This window comes from Balaenoptera acutorostrata, chromosome 1, assembly GCF_949987535.1.
Source record: "Balaenoptera acutorostrata chromosome 1, mBalAcu1.1, whole genome shotgun sequence".
Classification (NCBI taxonomy): Eukaryota; Metazoa; Chordata; class Mammalia; order Artiodactyla; family Balaenopteridae; genus Balaenoptera; species Balaenoptera acutorostrata.
In genome coordinates this window covers 81,825,042-81,844,540 of record NC_080064.1, presented here as the reverse complement: position 1 = coordinate 81,844,540, position 19,499 = coordinate 81,825,042, and the positions used below count along the sequence as shown (strand labels likewise).

The window sequence follows — 19,499 nt, the reverse complement described above, 5'->3', positions numbered from 1 at the left end:
CATCTTGTACACCAATGCCAGACTAACTTCTATTCAAAAACACTGGATATCTCCCCAGAACTTGAGGATACACCAAACTTAGCTTGGCTCCTTGATATGTATCATTATTTTCTATTTTTTCCCCAAACATATCCCTTATTTCAAGTGAGCTAATGTTCTCACTATCTACTTCCAATACCAACCTATTCCTATGAGTTTATTTTCTCACCTCTGCTTACAGTTTTTCATTATGCAATGCTTTATCCTCACTAACTTACATTACAGGTCCCCATTAGAATAAGTACAAACTTGTTTCACTCATGTGTATTTGTTCTGTCATCCCAATGAGATTTAAATTTAAACTCACAGGTTGGTTTTTACACATGTGTAGCCTGCTGGGTAGTAAGAGCATGCTATACACTTTAAATGTAAATTAAATTGATTAGTTTAGGGAAACCAAGGTCATTTTCATCTTTCTTTTTTAAGTGAGGTAATAAGAAAGGGCATATAGATAAGGGAGAATTTCAAGAACCACAAATATAAAATGACAGAGCTTCATGTTTTGGGAAAAAGTGGGCATTCTGAAGAGAGCATGGTAAGATTTTGGGAAAAGGTCAGAGGGAAGAACTGTTTTAAATTAGCTGAAGGAAGTACCAATAACTATATCTGAAGAAAACAGAGATGACAGCAAAGGTGCTTTGATAAATGGTTTTGAAGCAGATATGAGTATGGGCTAAATGAGAGAGCTAACTTCAAGAAGTAGAGATCTCTGGAAGTAAAGTTAAAAACAACTCAAGGAAACACTGGTCTTAACACTGGGAAATGGAATATGTCACTGTCATTAGGACTGAGGAGGTAATGGGCAGCGCTGGTGAAAGAAATGTTAAGAAGAGAGAAAAAGTGATAGTTAGAAAGGTGCTCTTAGCTTCCCAGTCACTTTGGACAATGCTACAATCTTTTATCCTCCAAACAAGAAAGTTGGATAGGCTGGTAGAGAAATGATGAGCAATTTAGTCTTCATTATGTTAAATTCAATTAACAAAGGCCATACTGTAGTATATTTTACATATTCTGAACCACACAGAATTGGAGCAGCAGGCAAAGGTGTCAGCAAACAAAGGTACTGTCATCAGTAAAATTAATGCTAGTTGAACATACAGTAGTGTCATGTTACTTGTGTATCAAATAAGACTTTAAGTTTATTTAGCATAGATCCTATTTTACCCCAAATAACACTGCCTTGTGTTGTTATAATATTCTCTATCAAACATGAATTACTTGAGACATTATCTCATTAATTTAAGCCTTTGTTTGGAATTTCTAGACAATACAGTTCAGTTACATAACAATAATTTTTGTTACCTTTTTAATATTATGTAATTGTCCCCTCAGTAATAAATTCTCTTTCAAATCCAGCAACTAATAAAATGTTATAAATGTCTAAACATTCCTCAAAAGGCAAAATCCCAGGAATGTCTATAAACTTTTTTGCTAAAAATGACTCTTTAAATTGGCTTTCTTTAAATTTATATTGTACTGATTTTTAATACAGATTAAATGAATTAGTAACCTGAACTTTTTAACATTAGTATATAGTTTCCTAACAACAAAGTGAGTTCAGTTGGATCCCAAAATCCAGTACCTTCTGAAAATATTTATAATTCTTATCCCAGGATTATATTAATAGAATTAATAGAAATAACCATCACAATAGGAAGCAAAGTTCAGATTTTGTGCTTAAAGCTAAAACAGCAAACACATAACATTTGTATGTATTAATTTTCTGATTTTAAGTGTAAAATCCTCAAAAGCTCTGCTGGAAATATAACCATTTCCCCACAATTAAAATGTGTACAGTAAATGCATTCCAAAGAAAACTATACCTACTTTTTGCATATCTCAAAAAATAGAAAGAAACTATTAGAATTTATGAACAAATGTATACATAATGATTTAAATTACCTTTCTTCTTCTCGAACCCACACTGGAGTTTCAGGAATTTGTGCTTCAAAAAACTTAGATGCTTTATAACAAAAATTGCTGCAAAAACACTGAAAAGAACATTTTAAAAATAGCAAATTACTTTTTTCATATTGTGAAATACAACTTATGTACAGAAGAGAATATAAAACATAAATATGTAGTTCACAGAAAAAACCAAAAACCCATGAATCTACCACCCAAGGTAAGAAGTAAGATTTAGTACCTTTGAAGGCTTCTATGTATCCCTCCCCGATGGTATCACTCTCCACATTTTCCAGAGGTAACCACTACTATAAATTTTGTGTTATTCATTCTTTTGCTTTCTTTTAGTGTTGCTACTTACATACATAGCCTACAAAATATATCATTCGGTTTTGCCTATTTTTAAACTTTGTCTAAATGGAATCATATTGCTATGTATTCTTGTATTCTTCTGTTCCACATTATGTTTTTTTTTTTTTTTTTTTTAAACTTTGGGTTTATTTATTTATTTATGGCCGTGTTGGGTCTTCGTTTCTGTGCGAGGGCTTTCTCTAGTTGCGGCAAGTGGGGGCCACTCTTCATCGCGGTGCGCGGGCCTCTCTTGTTGCGGAGCACAGGCTCCAGACGCGCAGGCTCAGTAATTGTGGCTCACGGGCCCAGTTGCTCCGCGGCATGTGGGACCTTCCCAGACCAGGGCTCGAACCCATGTCCCCTGCATTGGCAGGCAGATTCTCAACCACTGCGCCACCAGGGAAGCCCCCACATTATGTTTTTAAGACTCATTTGTGTAGCTATAGCTTATTCATTTACACTGTGTATTATATTCCATTGCCTAAGTATACTGCCTTTTAGTTACTGACTGTTTAAGGACAGTTGAGTTGTTTGTAATTTTTTGTTATCATTACAATGTTACTATGAACCTTTTTTAAATAACAATTTTTTAAATAAAAAAAATTGTGGTATAATACACAAAATTTACCATCTAAGCATTTTTAAGTATATAGTTCAGTGGCATTAAGTACCTTCTTAACTGTTTTGCAACCATCACCATCATCCAGCTCCAGAACTCTTTTCATCTTGCAAAACTGAAACTCCACACCCATTAAACCATAACTCCCCATTTCCACCTCCTCTGACAAAAACCATTCTACTTTCTGTCTCTATAAATTTAACTACTCTAATTACCTCATATAAGTAGAACCATATAATATTTTTCTTTTTGTGCTGGCTTATCTCACTTAGGATAACGTCTTCAAAGTACATTCAGTTGTAGCTTGTGTCAGAATTTCCTTCCTTTTTAAGGTCAAATAATTATTCCATTCTATGTATGTACCATATTTTGCTTATCCTACTAGGAACATTTATACACAAATATACTTGTGCATATGGGCAAGGATTTATACCAAAGAATAGAAAGAATGGTCACAAAGAATGTGTAAATTTGACTTTGCCAAACAGTTGCTCAAAAAGGTTGTACCAATTCTTATTTGACTAGCAGTATAAGGAGTTACTAATGCTGTCAGATTTTTATAATTTTGCTAATTTGGGGACTGTAAAAATGTAACTCAATGTGTTTTCATTTGCTGTTTTCCTGATTACTGATAAGGCTGAGCATCTTTTCATATATTCATTAGTCATTCAAGTTCCTTCCATAAATTTTTTTTAATTAAGTTTTTTGTCTTTTTCTTATAGATGACGTAGTCTGGTTAGGAATCTATGGTCAGTTACATGTGAGAAATATAACTCCTTCTGATTTGTAGCTTATCTTTTCACTCTCTTTTTAAAGAAACTTCTAATGAGCAAATGTTTTCTATTTTAATGTAGAAAAATGTATCAATTTTTCCTCTATGGTCTATAATTTTCTATCTTATTTAAGAAATTCTCTCTAATCCAAGTTTATAAAGATATTCCCTCATACTGTCTTTGAAAAGGTATCTCTTTTACATTTAGGTCCTTAATCTACCTAAAATTGATCTTTGTATGTACACTGAAATAGGTGTCAGTTTTCATTATTTCCATATGGATAACTAATCATGACAGTACAATTTATTTAAAAAAATCCATCCTTTCTCCACTGATCTAAAATACTCCTGATGTCTTATGTCCAGTGTCCACATAAGTAGTGAGTCTGTTTCTGGCTCTCTATTCTGTCCTATGATTCACTCACCTGAATTTCTGCCAATATGCACTTTTAATTTTTAAAAGTTCACATATTAAGTAAAGTGTAAGCAAAGAGTTTTTTTTTTTAACACCTTGAATGAAATATTTATAAATGAAAAACTTTTAACATGGCTATTTTCTAAAAGGCAAGATTTTAAACAGATATTTTTAGAATTCCATTTAGTATAATATTAAAAATTAACTGCCACATTGAAAATAGCCTTTAAACTTACCTTTCTTTCAGTAATATCATAGACTTTATTGGTTTTGGTAGAAATTTTATATTTCTGTTTTGGTACCTAAAGAAAAGAACGTATAGCTTACAAAAGAATTCAAATAATAGACATGAACTTTGCAGTTAACAAGATTATGTCATCTACATATCATATCTTTGGCTAACCCATATCATTAGTTCATGACCTCAGTTTCATTTATTGTTCTTTCTACACAGTATTTTGCTAAATATAAAAATTAAAAGTCTACATGTTAAAAAAAAGTAGTCACTTACAATTCCTAGCCTCTTCCGACATAAGGGATAGCCGCAGAGTTTGATAATAGAACGCTCATCCACGACATCACTATAGTGAGCAGGTGTGATGAACTTCCCCTATAAAGAAATGAGAGGGGCATTTCCCCCACCAGATTATTGGAAAAGTTTATTTATCAGCTCTTTAAGCCTTATCGATCTCACCTGAAAACACAGGGATCATAACAGTACCTATCTCATAGGTTTGATGTAAGAATCAGAAGAAAAAATAAAGGAAAAGTACTCAAAAAAGTGCTTCTTGACACATACTAAGTACTCAGAAAATGTTAGCTATTATTTAAAAAAAAAAAAAAATAACCCACAAAGCCCAAAAAATTTCTGCCATTGTAGACTATGCATCCTTGTAGATTATACAATTCATGAAATAATTCTGAGGCAGGAGGAAGAAGTGATGCTATAGTGACTGCTATACCAAAGGAAAATATTGATAGTATATTTTACTTATATTTATTTATATTTATTTATTTATATTTATTTATATTATATTTATAAAAGTATTACTTGGGACTTCCCTGGTGGCGCAGTGGTTAAGAATCTGCCTGCCATTGCAGGGGACACCAGTTCGAGCCCTGGCCCAGGAAGATCCCACATGCCACAGAGCAACTAAGCCCACGAGCCACAACTACTGAAGCCCGCACACCTAGAGCCCATGCTCTGCAACAAGAGAAGCCACCGCAATGAGAAGCCAGAGCACCATAACGAAGAGTAGCCCCCCGCTCGCTGCAACTAGAGAAAGCCTGTGTGCAGCAACGAAGACCCAATGCAGCCAAAAACAATTAAATAATAATAAAAAAGTATTACTCAAAAATAAACCAAATAAAATAATAAGATATAATTTTACCTATTTCTTAAAGCACAAGCTCAAAAACAAAGTATACTAAAGGTGTCATTGTGACTCCTGAACAAATTTTTGCGCAAAATCTTCTATCTCCTGAAAAAACTGTACAGAACAGTGAGGTGATAGTTACAAGCTAACGCCAAATATTTTCCTTTGACATTTTCATGTTCAAATAATCTCAGTTCTTGAGACAAACCAACATTTCTGGTCTGTCTTTAAAGTCATCAAGTATGGAGATTCTGATGCAGTTACCTATATGAATTTAAATATTGTCATATTTATATTCCTCTTGTTTAGGAAAATCTCTAAGCCACACTAAGAATTATTTCTGCAATAAAAGCTCTGAGCTTTAATTTTCCATTTCTTTTTTCTCTTAAGGATTATGAGGATATAACAGACATTTCCATTCAAGTTTTTAATGCAATAAGCCATTAAAGAAAACAAAAAAAAAGATTTTTAATGCAGATGATAATTCTCTTGTTATGTGTTAAACTATAAATGGTCTATATTTCAGGTTTTTAAAATATCAAAATTAATGAAATTACATTAACAAAAAATAATGATCTTCCATTACTAAAATAGGATAACATACAGAATATGAAAAGTGACGTGGGGATCAGCAGTGCAAAGCAATGAAAATCAAGTGAGATTAGCAGACTGGTTAAAAGAACTAGCACGAAGGGGTAAAATATGCATGTTATCTCTCTTTAATGCATTTTCAAGTCACTATAAAACAAGGAATGCATAATAGTTGATTATTTTTAAATGCATAAATTATATAGTATGTAGCTGACAATAGATTCAAAGATTTCAATAATGCAAAGAAGTTTCACATTACACATATTTAAAGATCTTATACTACAAAAGTAATAATTTATCAACACATACACACTCCCTTAGGAATTCTTCTGTAATATTCTCTTCTAAAAGCTGTTCAACAATACGTAGAGCTTTTCTCTCAAACTCAATCTTCTTTCTGACAACTGCTTCTAGTTCTGCTTTCCTAAAATTAAAAAAATATATATTTTTAATTTAAAGGTTATTCTACTTATAAGTTTTAGCACAGCTAATTTTCTATATTTTAAAATACAACACTAACAACTTACTATTTTGCTATTTAAGCTAAATGTATATTTTTAAATGCTGTTTCTTTTGATCCAATACTTTTCAAAAAGGAAACAAGCTACTTGTTATACTGCACACATTGACGTCTGCGTAACAACAGGATTATTTGACTTTCAGAGCTCAGAGGACAAGGAAGAACTTAGAGTCTCCTACAGAAAAGAAAATGAGGGGAAATCTTTTTGCCAGTTAGAGTTTATACTCTATCACTCCTGTGTGTACCTAAAAATGGAGGCTTTTCCCTGAAATCGTTAGAAATCAGAAGTGACTGGAGAAGTAAAAGAGGATTTCGGCTGTTCTTATAAGTAAAAATTTCTTTGTGCTAATTTTCAAAAGTTAAGTAGTGGCTGGCCCAGTTTGACAGGACAGAGTCATATGTGCAAAGAAGTATTTACTTACTTTTGTTGTAAAGTCTTATTAAATAACTATATTGATATGACTATATAGTTTAGGAAAACAACAATCTTCCTAGGAGGGCTGGACCTTATCCTGGCACCAGTGGGACTCTGTCAGCCTTTGCTGGCCCCATGAATACACATCATGAATACAAAAGCAGAGGCTATCTGATCAAACAATGGCCCTAGGACAGTGGTTCTCAAGTCTAGCTGCACTTTACCATCATCTGATGAGATTTTTAAAAAAGATAACATGCTCAGGTCCCATTGCAGGCTAATTAAATCACAGTCTTTGAGGATGGGGCCTGGTTACTGGTGTTTTCTTAAGTGTTCCAGATAATCTTAGTGTGTAATAGGGTTGAGAACCACTACCATGGGACCAAAGATACCAACTATCTTGGTGACTTATTTGCTCCTTTCCTACACTAGTTTCTACTTGCCTACCAGAACAACCTTTGCTGCCCTCTTGGACCTTGACTAGACTCTCATACCTGGACCTAGAATGTACTCACCTTTTCTCCCTTCCTTCACTGACTTCCAAGACTTTAGACTCTAGTTCCTGGCCTGGAGCAATATGTCTTACAAAAACAATTTGGAGAACTGACACAAGATTGCCAGCTAGGGACAAATAGGGACATTAAAACAAGAAGAAACTTGCAATTAACACCTGTTCTCCCACCATTTCATAAAGACCAATCTTACGTCAAATATGTAAAAAAGACATGGACACAGATTAAAAGACAGTTCTTTGTATTGAATATATATATATTCAGCTTTATGAAAAACATTATTTTTTTTTCTCATTTTGTTGCCTACCACTAAAAGCTATGTCATATACTAAGATCAGAACAGAATGTACATTAGGAGTTGCTAACTTAAGCAGTTAATTACCTCAACCTGCAGGAACAGCCGCACTCCTCTTAACTGATGGATACCTACAGCTGTTTCCCATGGATAGCCCTGTCTCACTGCTGCCCTCTAACCCAAATGACAGGTAGTGTGGTGTACGGCAGTGGTTCTCAAACTTTTTGGTTTCAGTGCTCCTTTATACTCTTAGCTTTCGCTTATATAGATTATATCTGTTGATATTTACCATACTAGGATTAAAGGTGAGAAAAATTTCAAGCATTCATTAACTCATTTAATAGGAATGCACCCATTACATGTTAACATATTTTTTAAAATAAATTTATTATTTATTTTTGGCTGCATTGGGTCTTTGTTGCTATGTGCGGGCTTTCTCTAGTTGCCGCGAGCAGGGGCTACTGTTCGTTGCGGTGCATGGGCTTCTCACTGCGGTGGCTTCTCTTGTTGCGGAGCACGGGCTCTAGGTGCATGGGCTTCCGTAGTTGTGGCACATGGGTTCAGCAGTTGTGGCTTGCAGGCTCTAGAGCGCAGGCTCAGTAGTTGTGGTGCACAGGCTTAGTTGCTCCGCGGCATTTGAGATCTTCCCGGACCAGGGCTCGAACCCGTGTCCCCTGCATTGGCCAGTGGGTTCTTAACCACTGAGCCACCAGGGAAGCGCTTAACATACTTTTAAATGAAAAGTAAAGTGAAGAGCGGAATTGTTTTATATTTTTGCAAAGCTCTTCAATTTCTGGCTTAATACTATTCACCTGGATTGAATGTAGAAGCATTTTTCAGTTGGAATAAATTTATGAAGGATCACTCCTTTCAACAACTAGTTGGCTACCCCAAGGATTTTTAATTGTTTCATCATCCTGGGTGATCTGCTCAAAATACATTTGGGCTTATCTATATTCTTCAAATCATAGTGCTTAGAATAAAATATAATCTCCTCAAGCTTGTGGTCAGATCCATGTTGAAGAGAGTTGCAAATTACATTGTTATCATTATTAACTAAACTTTACTCTTGTATTGGGTTGGCCAAAAGGTTTGTTAGGTTTTTTCCATAAGATGGCTCTAGTAGCACTTAGTTGTCTTTAACTTCATTCGAAACAATTTTGTTAGATTGTATGTGACAGCTGTCATATCAGCGTACATTAAAAAAAAAAACTTATCAAAATTGGTGAATTTTTGTGTAGCCATTTTAACATTGAAGATGGAAGAAAAAAGCAACATTTTTGGCATATTATGCTTTATTATTTCAAGAAAGGTAAAAACATAACTGAAACGCAAAAAAAGATTTGTGCAGTGTATGGAGAAGGTGCTGGGACTGATCGAACGTGTCAAAAGTGGTTTGAGAAGTTTCGTGCTACAGATTTCTCACTGGATGATGCTCCATAGTTGGGTGGACCAGTTGAAGTTGACAGCAATCAAATCGAAACAATAATTGAGAACAATCAACATCATACCACGCGGGAGATAGAAGATACACTCAAAATATCCAAATCAAGCCTTGAAAATCATTTGCACCAGCTTGGTTATGTGAATTGCTTTGATGTTTGGGTTCCACATAAGTTAAGCGAAAAAAACCTTCTTGACTAGAACTACCCTGGTGGTGCAGTGGTTAAGAATCCACCTGCCAACGCAGGGGACACAGGTTCGAGTCCTTGGTCCGGGAAGATCCCACATGCTGTGCAGCAACTAAGCCTGTGCACCACAACTACTGAGCCTGCGCTCTACAGCCTGCAAGCCACAACTACTGAAGCCTGTGCGCCAAGAGCCCGTGCTCCACAACAAGAGAAGCCACTGCAATAAGCAGCCCGTGTATCGCAACGAAGAGTAGCCTCTGCTCACCGCAATTAGAGAAAGGCCACGCGCAGCAATGAAGACCCAACGCAGCCAAAAATAAATAATTAATAAAAAAAAAAAACCCTTCAAAAAAACAAAAAAAACCCTTCTTGACTGTATTTCCGCATGAGATTCTCAACTGAAACGTAATGAAAACATTCTGTTTTTAAAACAAACTGTGATGGGCAATGAAAAGTGGATACTGTACAACAACGTGGAATGGAAGAGATCATGGGACAAGCGAAATGAAACCACCACCAACCATACCAAAGGCCGGTCTTTTCATCCAAAGAAGGTGATGTTGTGTATATGGTGGGATTGGAAGGGAGTCCTCTATTATGAGCTCCTTCCAGAAAACCAAACAATTAATTCTAGCAAGTACTGCTCCCAATCAGACCAACTGAAAGCAGCAATCGATGAAAAGCGTCCGGAATTAGCCAACAGAAAAGTCATCGTCTTTCATCAGGATAACACAAGACAGCATGTTTCTTTGATGACCAGGCAAAAACTGTTACAGCTTGTCTGGGAAGTTCTGATTCATCCACCCAATTCACCAGACATTGCACCTTTGGATTTCCATTTATTTCGGTCTTACAAAATTCTCTTAATGGAAAAAATTTCAATTCCCTGGAAGACGGTAAAAGGCACCTGGAACAGTTCTTTGCTCAAAAAGATAAAAAGTTTTGGTAAGATGGAATTATGAAGTTGCCTATAAAATGGCAGAAGGTACTGGAACAAAAGGGTGAATATGATGTTCAATAAAGTTCTTGGTGAAAATGAAAAATGTGTCTTTTATTTTTACTTAAAAACTGAAGGCACTTTTTGGCCCACCCAATAATATTTCCTAAAGCCAAGTCAGTATAATCATGCTGCTCCACAGGAGAATACTCTTCAAAACAGATCTCAAATTCATCTAATTTCTCCACTCCCAAATGATCACTGTCCCTAACATCTTACAACTTTTAAAACTTAAATTCTACTACTTTATTAAAGTTTTCCCATTTGCACTTAGAAAATCTGAATTTCTCACCATGGCCTACCAGGTACTGTTTGAATGGAACCCGCCTCTAACCTTTTCCTATGCTGCTTTCTTCCTTTGCTCAGAAAGCTGCATACCACCCTCAGCATCTCTCCTTTTTTTTAAATGACTAAGCTTTTTCTTGTCACACATATTGCCACTTCTGGCTGGAGGTCTCTCCTCACTACTCTTGGTCTGGTAAATGCCTACTTAGCCTTCAGGTCTTAGTTTAATTATTACTTTCTTGGAGAAGCCTTTCCCTGAAAACCTACCACCCTTCCTGCCAACCTCCAGCTTTACTGTACCCCTGTTTTTAGTTCCTCCATCACAGTCTTTTCCTTTACAGCACTTATCATAATTTGTAATTATGTATTTATTTGTGATAATTTAATTGTTATTTCTCTGTTCCACTAGACAGGAACTGTGTCTATTCTGTTCAAAATCATATCCTCAGGGCCTCTGAAACCATAAAACTCCCAGAAGAGAACACAGTCAGAATACTCTTTGACATAAAACTCAGCAATATTTTTTTGTATCTGTTTCCTAAGGCTAAGGAAACAAAAGCAAAAATACACAAATGGGACCTAATTAAACATAAAAGCTTTTGCACAGCAAAGGAAGCCATCCACAAAACGAAAAGACAACCTACTGAATGGGAGAAAATATTTGCAAATGATATGACCAATAAGGGGTTAATACCCAAAATATATAAACAGCTGATACAACTCAATATAATAACAAACAAACAGGGCTTCCCTGGTGGCGCAGTGGTTAAGAGTCTGCCTGCCAATGCAGGGGACATGGGTTCGAGCCCTGGTCTGGGAAGATCCCACATGCCGCGGAGCGACTAGGCCCGTGAGCCACAATTGCTGAGCCTGCACGTCTGGAGCCTGTGCTCCGCAACAAGAGAGGCCACGATAGTGAGAGCCCCGCGCACCGTGATGAGGAGTGGCCCCCACTTGCCGCAACTGGAGAGGGCCCTCGCACAGAGGCGAAGACCCAACACAACCATAAATGGATAAATAAATAAATAAATAGATAAATGAATAAAGCCCTAAAAAAAATCAAATAAATTAAAACAAACAAACAAACAACCCAATTAAAAAATGGTCAGAAGACCTGAATAGACATTTTCCCAAGGATATATACATGGCCAACAGGAACATGAAAAACTGCTCAATATTGCTAATCATCAGAGAAATGCAAATCAAAACCACAATGAGATATCACCTCACACCTATCAGAATGGCTATCATCAAAAAGTCTACAAATAACAAATGTTGGCGAGGATGTGGAGAAAAGGGATCCCTCCAATACTGTTGGTGGGAGTGTAAATTGGTACAGCCTCTATGGAAAACAGTACAGAGGTTCCCTAAAAAACTGAAACTAGAACTACCATATGATCCAGCAACTCACTCCTGGGTATATATCTGAAGAAAATTACAACACTAGTTTGAAAAGATACATGCCCCCCAATGTTCATAGCAGCATTATTTACAGTAGTCAAGATATAGAAGCAACCTAAATGTCTATCAACAGATGAATGGATAAATAAGATGTGGTTTATACATGCCATGGAATACTACTCAGCCATAAAAAGAATGAAATTCTGCAATTTGCAACAATGTGGATGTACCCAGAGGGTATCATGCTTAGTGAAGTAAGTCAGACAGAGAAAGACAAATATTATATGAGATCACTTATATAGAGGACAAACTAGTGGTTACCAGTGGGGAGACAGCAGGGGAAGGGGCAAGAGTAGGGTATGGGATTGAGAGACACAAACTATGTATAAAATAAATAAGCAACAAGAAGGTATTGTACAGTACAGGGAAATTTAGCCATTATTTTGTAATAACTCTACATGGAGTGTAATCTACAAAAATATTTACTCTTTATGTTGTACATCTGAAACTAATATAATATTGTAAATCAACTGTAGTTCAATTAAAAAAATTTTTAAAAATCATATCCTCAGGGCCTAACACAAATCTGGCATATCTTACATTCAGTAAATAATTTTTGAAAGAATGAGTAAATTAAGGCCAAAGCCAATACTTTATAAAATGATACCTTATAGATATGTATACTTTAATCATCCTCACAGACTACATCTATTCTAAAAACCTTTTGTGACAGGAGATAAAGCCTTTTTAGGAGATGCCTTATAAACAGTACAGGACAACTTTTTGCTGAAAATATGGACATGATGTAAACAAACAACAACAACAACAAAAAAGGTTTCTTGGAGTCTCTGGCATATAATGCAAAAAAAGGAAACTATCTGAAAAGATGAAAAAAAAGTACCTGGTTAATTCAGGAATGTTTATTCCCATTGACATCTTTCTACAGATACTCATACCTTCACTAGCAATCTAAAAGTGTCCATTGGACTTTCTTAAGGCGTGGAGTAAGGAAAATAACAATCTATTCGAGAATTTATCGTACTTCCCAGATCTTCCCCTTCTCTCAAAATAATTTTCTCTGAGGTAGCACCCATTATTGTTTTTAAAAATGGTTCAATTAATATGTGATTAACAGATAAGTGAAAGCAGCTGTCTGAGTAGTTCTCATACCTTTTAGAAGCGTCTTCTTGTTTCAAGGCACTTGTCTGCTTAGTACCTACAATTAAAAGAAACAAAAAACAGTAGGTCAAGTCTACACAAACACACCAGCTTACAGGACAGATTCTTGCCCAAATAAACTGTAGACCATCTTTTCTTCTTTTCCACACATTTCACTTCCAATCCTGTGTGAAAATCAAATAAAATGAGAAGGGAATCCAATTTGGTTTTGAAAACTAATTATTTTTCTTGGTTAAAATGTATCTCTCTCAGGATTGAATTTTTTCTTGTATCACAGTTGCATAGCTAAGCACTCCTGAAAGTCCGAGATCTGGGTACTTCTAGGGGCAACCGCTCTCCGTCCCCCTAAATGTTCGCTCCCGGGTAAAGAGGAGTCTGACACCTCAGAGAACCAGGGCACCAAAGCAGCAGCACATCTGGAAGAAGGACGAGTGCCTGAGTCGAGGTCAGCTGCACTCGGCCTACCGACGCTGCCCTGGTCACTTCCCCACTCTGGCGACCCCAGCTGCAGGCTCCCAGGACCTCTACTGCTCATTCTCTCAGAGCCTGGAGCACAGCCCATTCTGGGGGAAATCTCGGAACACTAGTGTAAAGAGGTGGGGGTCTGGCCGAAGGTCTTTCCCAGAAGGCCAGAGTTCGGCGGTGGGAATCTCTCGGCCTTCTCTGCCCCAAGACCTCCTCCCCTGGGGCAACCTTTCGGGAGCGCCCCGCACGCCTCAGTCTGGAATTATGTCGGGGACCAGTTCTCAGTTCCAAACGTGGGAACAGGCCCTTCTTCCTACCTGCGATGTTTCGGGAGGCGCGAGGACCCCGGGCCTTGCGGCCGGCACAGCACGTCTCTACCCACTCCGCCATGGGGAGCTTAGTCGGCGTCGGAACCGGCCCAGGAGTCTTTCCCCCAAGACTCCGCCTCCCGTTGCGTAGCGCGGGGCGGGGCCGGCTGGGGCGGGGCGGGGCCGGGAAAGTGGCCTGCTCTGCCGGAGGAGGAGGAGGAGGAGGAGGAGGAGGAGGGCAGCGAGAGGGGCGAGAGGCTTGGCGAGTAAGTGGGAGCATCGAGGGTCCCGGGCGGCCGGGGCTTGCGGTGGACGGTGAGTCTCAGAGAACCCGGCGCCGCGGGCCGACCGCCCCCGCGAGGTCTGGGGCCCGAAGGCCGACGCAGGCGGGAACCGGGAGAAATGGCTTCCCTTGGATGCCGCCTGCACGCGCGCTGGGGTTTTAACCGCCCTGGAGTGCGCTGCTGTGAGGATACGGCCGACCCCCGCCCCTCCTGCGGGGCGTGGAACGGGCCTTCCCTCCGGGGAAAACGATGGCCTGTGGGAACGCAACGGTGTTGTCCTGAGGGCGGCCTGTTGCCTTGCCTCCGTGCGATACAGTGATTTCACTAGCTCGATTGATTATATTGGGGGGACTACATCTCGTACAAATGCCCCGGTCACACTTGCGGTGGAGGACATCTCAACTTTAACCCCCTCCGGGTGAGCTGTGTTTTACTCCATTTTCCGTCAAGTGGGACGTTAAAAAATAAAAAATTCCCTGATGATTAGAACTGATTTCAGGCCCACCTTTTGGAGAAAAAAAGACTGCCTTTTTAAGCCCTTGTAGTCCAAATTTGCGCTGCCTCTTGGGAGTGCACTAGAGGATTTTTTTTTTCCTTGAGTTTATCTTTCAAAATTATGCTCCAAGGAAACTTAAAAGATGAAACAGGAGGCGTTTTTTAAAAAATTTTCTTAGGCTAACATACTAACTTTCAGTAAAACCATTTCAGCTTTAAAACTTTCCATTTTCTTTATTGTATTTATTAATAATCAGAATGAAACAACTTATTAATATTTCAATATAGTATTACTGATAGTTAACAGTTTGTCTTATGTTAGTACATTTCAGCATCAAAACTAGGAAAAAATAAGGAGGAATGGCTGTGGAGGAACTTCATTCCATAATAAAGAGATGTGTAAGTAATTTTTTCTTTTTTTTCTTTTTATGAAGTTAAATAATCTTTCAAAATATGGGCAGAGCACAGATTACTTTTAATTACATCTGCGGTCACTCAAATTGTTAATCTTCTTTAATCCTTGCTTTTTTTTGACCTATGAATAAATAGCATGAAGGCAGGAAGACAGATTGGAGTATGTCACGTGGGGAAATAATCTTTATAATTTTAGTACTGATCCTTCTCATAGATTTCTTTGGTACAGTGGATTTCAAGATGATTTATTAAAGTATTTTTAGGCTAATCCTCATTTTCATATATATGCTTATGTGTACCTTAAACATTTCTTTTTTTAGAGAGAGATAAAATAAGTCAAGTAGTTATTGAATTTCCATTTGCCTAAAATTACTGTTTTTTTTGTTTATTTTGTTTTTGCCAGCAAATCCTAGAAGAGCAAGACTTTAAAGAGGAAGATTTTGGCCTGTTTCAGTTAGCAGGCCAAAGATGCATAGATGAAGGGCACGTAGATCAGCTATTAGAAATTATTCAAAATGAAAAGAATAAGGTAAGTATAATCTTTGTATGTACTTTTCAGTCTTTACTAGGAAGAGAATAGCCACATGATGCTATTATTCATCCATTTATTTTTTTCAGCAAACATTTAAGAATCAACTTAAATTTCCACAGTAGAAAACTGTGGAAAATAAAAAGGAATTAGGACTAATTATATACTTTAAGGTGCTTACAGTCTGGTGGAAGAGATAAACATGTAAAGAACTAGCAATAAGGAGGCAGAATAAACAGATACTTTACATCTGTTAACTCGTTTAGCTTCTCCAGAATAAGTGTTATAGTTGAAATATAAGTAAAATGCGTTAGAGGAGTGGGGATTACTTCTGGTTTAGAGATCAAAGTGGTATTTGAATTAGCAATTTACATTGAGAAATATAAGTATCAGGCAGGCTACATATTCATTTTTGGTCATCAGCACATTCTTTTCCTTCAGCCAGGTGTATATGCGAAACCAAATATTAAGTAAGATCATATTTTGGGAGAGCTGGATGACCTTACTGGCCAGTATCATCCAGCTACGATTGTCTGAGAAATCATTCTGCACAGTGAGAAAGGATGTTTTTGGGATCAGGAACAGCTGGGACACAGTGTTGACAACACTGCCTAATTTTGTGTCTTTGAACCCCTCCCCCATCCCCACCCCTGTTCTTATATAAGGGAAGATCATCTTCTTTCCAGGAACATAATCGGTCTTCATTTATAGTCCTGTTTATTTATACAGAAGTTTTCTTTGTAGGGACTTCCCTGGCGGTCCAGTGGTTAAGACTCTGCGCTTCCACTGCAGGGGGCGCAGGTTTGATCCCTGCTCAGGGAACTCAGATCCCGCATGGTATGCAGCATGGCCAAAAAAAAAAAAAATTTTTTTCTTTCTTTGTTGATATCACAATCTAGTCATGCTGGCCTAGGATTATATCCAGGGCACCTGGATTGTATTTAGGAGATTGCTAAAACTTTTTAATCATACATTGTTATAGAATCTCTTATTAGTTCAAAGGTCTTATCCCTTTTTATTTATAATTTTTTAAAATAAAAATTAGCACATTTTATTTAGTACATTTGTTTTTGATATGTGTTTATAATACCTTTGTAGCCCCAAATAAAATAAATTTAATGCTTTAACTCCTTGATTTTTCCCAATTGCATTCTCAGAGGATTATCTTTGAGAGTACCTTACTTTTAGCTAATAACAAAATTAATAAAAGCTAATAATATTTATTGAGATCTACTATGTGCCAGGTGCTGTCTTAGGTGCTTTACATCTTTTAACTCACTTAGTCTCTCCTGAATCCCATGAGATAGGATTTTCTAGATAAGGAAGGAGTCACTGAATGATAAGTGATTTGCACAAAAGTATCAGCTTTTATGTGGCATCGGGCATTCAGACCTGTGCAGCCTGTTTCCAGAGCTCTTAACGATTCTGCTCTGCCTCTGGTTAGCACAGCGTAGCACTTGCAAGGAAGTTTTAGAGTAGAAGAGAGAGGACTGACTGTGAGGGTGAGAGAGAGTGAGGTGACAAAGATGATGGGGTTTCTAGCCTCTGAGAAGACAATACATCCTGAACAGAAACAGGCAACTTAAGGAGGAGAGAAAGTTCCCTGGCAGAGGACAAATAAGTTGGCATTGTTTGGCAACGTTGAGTTTAAGATGCAGCAGGCAATCGAAAAGTAATATTTAGAGCTCAGTAGAGAAATACAAGATTAAGATGTAGATTTGTGTGTCACTCTTAGAGATTAGGTGATTGTGATAGACTTAAGCATAGTGAGGCTTAGCCTTGATAGCTTGAGGATCACCTTTGTAATGTGGTCTTCTAAATTCAAAGGTTCAGATATTGATAAGACAGAGTTTAAAACTGCACCTTAGTTTACTTGCAGGTGACACAATCAAGATTGATCAAGATTTGCTATTAATCTGCTTTGTGTAAAAAAATTTTTTTTAAAGTCACAGGAATGGTAGTTTGTCCTAAGACACTACAGTGCAGGGGTTTTCAACATCAGCACTGTTGATATTTAGTAATTTGGAAAAATTATATGTGTTATAATAACGTATAACATAAATTCCCGATTAGTGAAGACCTAAATATTAAAAGTCAGGCCACACAAAAGATAGAAGAAAACGACATAATATCAAATCTTTGGAGAGAGGATAATTTGTCAGGCTTAGAAGTAATAGACATCATTCAACCTGTATTTGTGGAACATCTGTTTTGTAACAGGCCCTACTGTAGATGCTGGGAATAGATACAGTAATGAACAAAAATCAGTGCCCATATGGATCTTAAATTCTAGCAAAGACAGATAAATCATTTAGTAGGTTAGAAAGTGATAAATTCTATAGAGAATGATGCAGCATGGTTAGGGGGATGGGTTGTGTTGGGTGAAATTGCACAGAAATTTGAAGGAAGCAGAGACAGTCCCACAGTAAACTATGGGACTCTCTGGGTAAGAGTGTGCCAGGCAGAATTAAAAACTAGTGCAAAAAGAATATTCAGAGAGATCAACGGAACTGTCTGTCCCATTAGATAAAAAACATGATTGTTTTGCTATTTGTTTAAAAAAAATCAATTTAAGGCTTCATTTTATGCCATGTTTCCAATGTAAATCTTAATAAAAAGAAAGGCGATATATATATGTGTGAGTGTGTGTGTATAAGTATATATAAGTATATATATGTATATATATATAAGTATATGTGTATATATATATATTTTTTCTAATTTAAATGAGTGTTTATATCTCTCAAGGGGAAAACCGTTTTAGACCTAAAAGCACTAGAAAAGGGACCAAAGAAAAAAATCACTGTATTTTGCTGTATAAAAAATTAGGACAACCAAAAAACCAAATGACAATTTGTCGTAAATACAGTGACGTGAATATTAACATATAGGGACCTCATGCAGGTTGATAAGACAAACACTAAAACTTCCAGTTGATAAATAAAGATGTAAACAGATAGCATCTCCTCTTTTCCGAACTATGTATCCACATACCCTGACATTTTTCCGTTGCTAGTTCTCTAGGACATGTTGAGTCCTAGCACAATGCTGTTTCAGAGCCTTGAATGTATTTCCCACCTATCTATGCCTGATAAACTTCTGTTTCTTTAACAAGCCTTAGCATAGCTATCACCTATTCTGGGAAGCCTTTCTTGCCTTCCCCAGGTAGAAGTGACTATTCTCCTGCTATACTTTAGCATTTTTAAAAAAATTAATTAATTAATTTATTTTTGGCTGTGTTGAGTCTTTGTTGCTGCACATGGGCTTTCTCTAGTTGCAGCAAGCAAGGGGTCCTCTTCATTGCAGTGCGCGGGCTTCTGTTGACGCAGAGCACGGGCACTAGGCGCGCGGGCTTCAGTAGTTGTGGCATGCAGGCTCAGTATGTGTGGCTCACGGGCTCTAGAGTGCAGGCTCCGTAGTTGTGGCGCACGGGCTTAGTTACTCCTTGGCATGTGGGATCTTCCCGGACCAGGGCTCGAACCTCTGTCCCCTCCATTGGCAGGCGGATTCTTAACCACTGCACCACCAGGGAAGTCCCTCCTGCTATACTTTATACTCTACCTTTATTACCTTATAAGACTGGGGTCATAGAGGGGGTATTGTACCTATTTGTCTTCTTCCTAGATGTATTTTCTTTCAAATGAACCTAGAATGTAAACTCTATGAGGATCGATTTTCTTTTTTTTAAAGCAGCACTTCTT

At 37.4% G+C, this 19,499-nt stretch overlaps 2 protein-coding genes across 7 annotated transcripts in view; one reads left to right on the top strand and one right to left on the bottom strand.

Annotated features, from left to right (window-relative positions):
• Positions 1 to 14,200, bottom strand: part of RPAP2 (RNA polymerase II associated protein 2) — an 86,282-nt gene extending 72,082 nt beyond the window's left edge. For 3 of the 4 annotated variants that reach the window (XR_003622215.2, XM_028163379.2, XM_007169599.3), the window contains exons 1-6: positions 14,086 to 14,200; positions 13,295 to 13,340; positions 6,378 to 6,492; positions 4,613 to 4,711; positions 4,338 to 4,403; positions 1,942 to 2,030 (exon numbers count right to left, since the gene is read on the bottom strand). Coding sequence is in view for 3 of the 4 variants with exons in the window: in XM_028163379.2 (XP_028019180.1) it covers positions 1,942 to 2,030; positions 4,338 to 4,403; positions 4,613 to 4,711; positions 6,378 to 6,492; positions 13,295 to 13,340; positions 14,086 to 14,158 (488 nt within the window). In the remaining variant the exon portion in view is untranslated. The remainder of the gene's footprint in view (positions 1 to 1,941; positions 2,031 to 4,337; positions 4,404 to 4,612; positions 4,712 to 6,377; positions 6,493 to 13,294; positions 13,341 to 14,085) is intronic. The other variant, XM_057528411.1, reaches the window with a different exon arrangement.
• A 91-nt stretch (positions 14,201 to 14,291) lies between these two features.
• GLMN (glomulin, FKBP associated protein) overlaps positions 14,292 to 19,499 on the top strand; it is a 53,304-nt gene continuing 48,096 nt past the window's right edge. For 2 of the 3 annotated variants that reach the window (XM_057544818.1, XM_007169601.2), the window contains exons 1-3: positions 14,292 to 14,391; positions 15,178 to 15,254; positions 15,673 to 15,798. In XM_057544818.1, the coding sequence (XP_057400801.1) occupies positions 15,216 to 15,254; positions 15,673 to 15,798 (165 nt within the window). In that variant the 5' untranslated portion in view covers positions 14,292 to 14,391; positions 15,178 to 15,215. The remainder of the gene's footprint in view (positions 14,392 to 15,177; positions 15,255 to 15,672; positions 15,799 to 19,499) is intronic. The other variant, XM_007169600.2, reaches the window with a different exon arrangement.